We start from the raw sequence: 6,002 nt of genomic DNA, 5'->3' as shown, positions 1-6,002 counted from the left end.
ACCCATTGCAAGCGCTGCTGTCACGGCAGCGGAGTGCTGGCTGCCTCCCGTTGCCATGGTACCCAGGCTGGCGCAGGCTGTGCTACAGGGGACACACACACACACACACCCCCCCCCAGCATCCCTGGCAAGGGGCTGGGTCCCCCAAACCAGCTTGGGATGGGGGGGCAGCTCGAGGCCACCCCCAGTCCCTGCCCGCAGGGCCATCACCGCAGCGCAGGCCCCCTGCCCCCCCCGCCGCTTAGGGCAGGCGCGTGAGCCGGTGGCATCCCCGCGGCCCCCAGTCCACGGTGGCCACCCTGTCCCCGCAGGTACGCGGGGTCCCTGGCCAGGTGGTGGACGTGGACAGGCTGCTGGGCAGCCGCTCGCTGCGGGAGGAAGAAGCCCCTCTTCTGCCGGACCAAGAGCCGCCCCACCAGCTGGGAGGCCTACTGGAGCGCAACGAGGCCCCTGCGCGACGCCGACGAGGCGGCCGTGCCGGTGCTGTGCCTCTGCAGCGCCGACGACCCCGTCCGCGGCCCCCCGGCCCGCAGCCTGCCCCTGGAGCTCTTCCGCAGCAGCCCCTACTTCTTCCTGCTGCTGACCCCGCGCGGGGGACACTGCGGCTTCCCCCAGCGGGGACCGGGACGCTGCTGGGGCCACGAGGCTGTGCTGGAGTACTTCAGGGCCATGGCCGAGTTCCTGCGGGCAGAGGAGCGGAGGAAGGGGCTGCCGCGGCCCCGCAGGTGGGGTGGGTCCCCGCCGTCGAGCCCCCCATCTTCACCTGGCAGAGGTCCTACACCCGGTAGCCCCCGGGCAGGGTCCCACGCGCCGGGGGGGCTCAGGAAGGCAGGGCAGACACTCCGTGTACTAAAATTACTTTATTACAGTTGATTTTTTTTTTTTTTTAACATTTCCTTTGCTATGATACAAAGGATACTTACAAACAAAATATTACATATGACCTTATTTTTTTCTCTTATTTTCTGACAACTTGGTAACAGCTTTAAATGCACAATCTATACAATTAATACAGGTTATATATGAGCTATAATGTATGTTGAACCAGAAGAATACCAGAATACTGACAATATACTGTACATTAAGCCTTACCAGTTAGTGCTTGTGGCATTTTCTACAAGAAGGAAAACGCACACCTGTAGATTCACTCATACCAGCTGGTGCTACCAGACACGGAAGCAGGAAGGAGTTTAATTCCCCTAGTTAAATCCTTCGTGGCCCATCACCGTGGTGCTGGGCCTGGAAACCTCAGACCAGTGTTCATAGTAAAACAGCAGATATGTGTGTGTTTTTTTCTAACGCTCTGCGGCACAAAACCACACGGCCGGGCGCCTTCCCCCGGCACCGCGGCAGCCAGGCTTTGCTATACTGGATGATGCCCCAGAGCAGACGGCCACGGCGCTGGGGCCGGGCGCTGGGCGAGCTCTTGTTGGTGAGCTGGACCTCCTTACGGAGGGGGAGAGGAGGAAGAGGAGGAGGAGGAGGAGGAGGAGGAGGAGGAGAGGAAAAGCAGCAGCAGCTTTGCTGTCATCAGTAGGCAGCTCTTGGGTTTGTGCACACGAACAGGCAGGCGCCGAGGGGGGAAGAGCAAGGCCAAAGCAAGTCGCTCCCCGCCACGGCTCGGCCGAACCGCGGGGCTCGGCCCCCGGCTGCACACGGAGCTCGTGCCCGGCAAAACCTCCGCGGGGTCGGGCAGCCGGTGGGGCTGGGAGCTGCCTTGTAGTCACCTGCTCGCCAGGAAAGGTTTGCTTTTGTTTCGCAGCCAAAGCTAGATTTGTGTGGCTACAGGTGTGCACTTCCCCTCCTCCCGCCGTGGTCTACGTCGGACTGATAAGGTTACATTTTTGTTTTTATTACTTATTTTTTTTTAAAGCAACCAAGTGAAGCGTTTTTAGTTGACTGGCAAAAGACCTGGCATTTGCACAGAAGCTGCAAATGGAAAATAGCCATCCCCTCCTCCCACCCGCTGCATCCCAGCCCAGAAAATCCCAAACTGTTGGCGGAAGAAAGAAAAAAAACAGGGGCGGAGGAGAGGAAGGGGAGGGGGGAACAGGTTGGAAAATACCAGGTTTGAGTTAACATTTCCTTGACTTCACACAATGCCTGTGCAAAAAGAAACAAAACAAAACCCCCAAACAAACAAAAACCAAAACCAGAAACATGCTGGAAATAATGAAAACAAATGGAAAGTAATATATAAAATTAAAAATATAAATAGGATGTCTGGCTGACTGGTAGAAGAATAGGTCATTTAGGTTACAAAAAGGAATATACATTCAAGAGGCTCTGAACCCAGTGGGGTAACTGATGTTAAACTTGTGTTAATAGTTAGGCTAGAATTCTCAAGTTTGTCTTTAAAATCTTCACAATACAAGCAAGCTATTTTTAAAAAATATACACTATACACACCTCACACAGCTTCTCCTATCCGTATTACACACGTTACGCTACCCTCCCATCCACTAAACCAAGGGGGTTCCCACGGCTAAGGCACGCAGGGCAGCCCCCCCCCCCCCCCCTTCCCGACCCGCTGGCCCCGAGGTGTCGGTGGGGCAGCGATGGCTGCAGAGCCCCAGGCAGGTCGCTCGGCCCTCCACGTCTTACCACAACCTTCTCAAGCATTTACAAGTCACCGAAGGGCTGTAGCCTTTTATGTTATACACACTTCACTTTGTAACGTTAATTATTTACATCAGGGCTGCCCCCCCATCTTTTAGCTGTTTCTAGGCAGGTAAAAAATGTTCCTGTTCCAAGCAAGCAGGGGGAAGAGCTGCGGGGGGTTAGGAGGGAAGAAAAGCTGAAGAAAGGAAGCGGGTGGTTTGCTTGCCAGAAGCCAAACCCGTACGCACACGTATGCCTCTCCTTCTCTGATCCTTGAATCCTTACAAGCTCCCGTCCCCTACGACCTCCGGGACAACCAGACCTGGAGAGCACGGCCTCACCGGCGCTCAAACTCTGCTCGCAGCTTCCCGGGACGCCCAGCAAAGCTATTCTCTACTTGCAGACTTGCCTCTGCCACAAGACAAGGAGCATAGGTCCTTACTTCACTCCTAAGAAGCGCCGGGGGGGGGGGGGGGAGCCCACCCCTCAGTGGCAGGTCTTGCAGTGCAAGCCAGCTGCAGCCGGGGCAGGGACACCGAGACCCACGCAAGCGACTGCATCGCACCCACAAATTCGCCCTTCACGGCTGCCACCAGCTGCAGTCGGGCTCTGCCGGAGCCGTGCAATAGCAGCGGCGACGTACTTCAGCTCGTTAACAACCCTGTGCTGATTTCTAAACTCTGCTAAGCTCAGAGTTGCCATAGAAATGCGTGATCCTGGCACTAAAAGCAGGCAACAATCTTAAATGAAAGTCATTTTATTTTTCCTCCAGTAGGTTTAGATGATCTCGGGTTTAAGACAAAAGCAGTCAGAAGGGGAAAACGGATCATTTCCAGAGAGGTTGAAAAATATAGTCATAAGCCGGTATTAAACTGCAGCAAAGAACCTGAACTCGGTTCCCATTGAGTTCAGCCCCAGAGAAAGCGCGAAGCCACCGCTCCATCCCTCGCACTGCCCACCATACAGCACACGACGCCGAAGGGAGGAAGATTACACACAGCGAACGGGGAAAAACCCGGCTGAACGCGGGACGCCGAAAGCCCCAGGCGAGCGGCTGTTGGCCTCCCCAGCCCTCCTGCCCCATCAGCTGCTGCGCCTCCCCAGCGCGCAATATTTAAGCACAATTCCTTACAGCATCACTTTGACACGTCTCGGGGATTAGATGCATGCTGAACTACGACTGGCAATTACAGTAGCTTTTTGCTAGCTGGCACATACTGTATCTATAAATTTTAGTACAAAAACTTAAAAAATACAGAAACTAGGTCAATTTGTTAACTACATATTTACAGATAATTACAATTCTTTTCACTCACAATAATTAAACTAATTGTCAGTGAAAATTCAAACTGTGCATGTTCTGAGGTACCCGTACTCAGGGGTGGGGAGCGGGGCAGGGGACCGGAGGGGCGAGATCCCCCACGGGTTTGTTCACATCCGTGGGGGCAACGCTCGCCCCTCCTGGTTACTGGTTCCTGGACTCAGTGTGTGCACTCAGAGAAAGCAAGGAGAGAGGGAACCGATGTTGGTGGTTTTTTTTTTCCCAGGACATGGCTTTAGGATGTTTTGAGGCCGCCAGACGGGCGCAAAGCCAAAGGTCGCGTACCAAACCGCCTTCCTCCCCCCCCCCCCAGAGGAGCCTTAAGGTGAAGTGCAAGTATTGAGACCCACAGCTCGATGGTTAAGGTGCTTGTTCGCCAGCAAATCCGATTTACTAAGTCCCTCTCTAGCTGACAAAGGCCTTTCCCTCCCCAGCAAAGCTCGGGCTGAGGGGCAGGGCAGGGATGCAGCAGGCAGCATCGCAGCCCCAGCTGGCTGAATCTCGTTGTGCAACAGGAACCAGGGTTATCTGCTGCCATCATTCCCTGGTGGGGTGATGTTTACTATGACCACTAGATCTATCAGCTTTTTTTTTTCGGCTGTAAACAGCTACCCACAACGCCCCGAAGCACCTCACATGTATTTCTCAACAGGCTCCTCCGACTCACTCGACTTGTAAAAGTGCAAACTGAAACAAACACAGCAGAGGGACACCGACCGGCGTCCCTGTCTGGGCATCCACCACTCCTCCATCCTTGGCACGTGGCTCTGGGCTCCCTGCCGGCCAGCGCCGGGGTGGGAAAGTCCCACACGCAGGAGCGCAGCTCAAGATGACACTACTCGTTGTGAAAGGGTAAGGATGTCCCAACCAAACCCAAGCCTCACCTAAAAAGCTCGCAAGAGACCTTCCAAAAGGGACAGGGGGGAAAATTACCTCCAAATTCTCTGATAGCACGAAGAAGAGAGCCCGTGGTTGGCGTGCTGCTGAGCTGGCTGGGCTTCCCCAGGGGGTAAATATCGCAGCTGGATGAACATTTGTGACTTGACACATGCGAGAACCATTTATCCCCCAAACTGCCAGATGTCTCACTAAGATGGGGTCTGTAGAGGACAAAGGGGAAGGTTAGAAGGGTCTTCACAGCTTGAGGAGCTCGTGGTGTCCAGCATGGCACTCGCTCCTCTGCTATGAGAAAGACCAGGGCAAGATTTACTAGAAACGCAGAGCAAGCACCCAGGAGAAGAACAAGTCTGTCCTCTGCTTACTGGACTCGAGTAACAAAACACACACGCCCAAGCAGAATAAAGAATGGACCGAGCATCTGTGTGTGTGTATATATATATGTATGTATGTATGCGCTGTACACACATACACACACACATATATCTTTTAGATCTTCCAGTTTAGCTTCTCTTTTGATCCTCCACATAACCTGCTCTAGTTATTAGACGCACACAAAGGTAGACAGTGTTCAGAGTTAGCGGTGGCTTGAACTCAGGACTGCCAAAAGTTAGTGCCGGTGCAGCGTGCCAAGACCGTGCCGGGCTTGTGATCTTTCGTGGCGAGACGCAGCTGGGGACTCTGAGCTCAGCCTGCTGAGCACTTCACCAGCCCACTCACCGCCTCCCCAGCAGATCGGTACATTGCCTCAACTGCTTTCCTATCGCTATACCATCTTGTTTTCTTCTCTGCTGTCTTCTGACTTCCCGGTACCCTCTGGGAGCTCTCTTTTCTCCTTTACAGCACACCCATAGCAGCTAGCCTACCCTCCCGCTCCCCAGAAAAAGAAAGCTACAATTAGCAGGGCAGTATTTAAGCGAGGGCTTTTGACTGCAGTCAGCCCTAGCACAGCTTGTGCAGATGTACATGCCCTCGCCCTAGAGAGCCCTGCTGCAGGGTTTGCTTTTGCTCATGAACAGGAGTGCTAAAGAACAGCAGAACTGAAGTGCCCTGACAGAAATGCACAGCATGATGTGTGTGCACGTATACCCACACACACGTACATACAGAGTATATAAATATATACAAATGAGATACCATATATATATCCAGAGAGATGTGCGTATTCAACAGAGTAATGGTA

The 6,002-nt window shown here is 53.7% G+C and overlaps 1 protein-coding gene across 1 annotated transcript; it reads left to right on the top strand.

Moving 5' to 3' along the window:
* Nucleotides 1-55: 55 nt before the first annotated feature.
* Nucleotides 56-873, top strand: ABHD15 (abhydrolase domain containing 15). Its single transcript, XM_076354917.1, is given in 4 exon segments — nucleotides 56-79; nucleotides 312-376; nucleotides 378-735; nucleotides 738-873. Coding segments are annotated over 4 exon segments (498 nt in total). The 3' UTR covers nucleotides 789-873.
* The last annotated feature ends 5,129 nt before the right edge of the window (nucleotides 874-6,002 follow it).

Source organism: Aptenodytes patagonicus, chromosome 17, assembly GCF_965638725.1.
Source record: "Aptenodytes patagonicus chromosome 17, bAptPat1.pri.cur, whole genome shotgun sequence".
NCBI lineage: Eukaryota > Metazoa > Chordata > Aves > Sphenisciformes > Spheniscidae > Aptenodytes > Aptenodytes patagonicus.
This window is presented reverse-complemented; position numbering and strand designations above follow the sequence as displayed.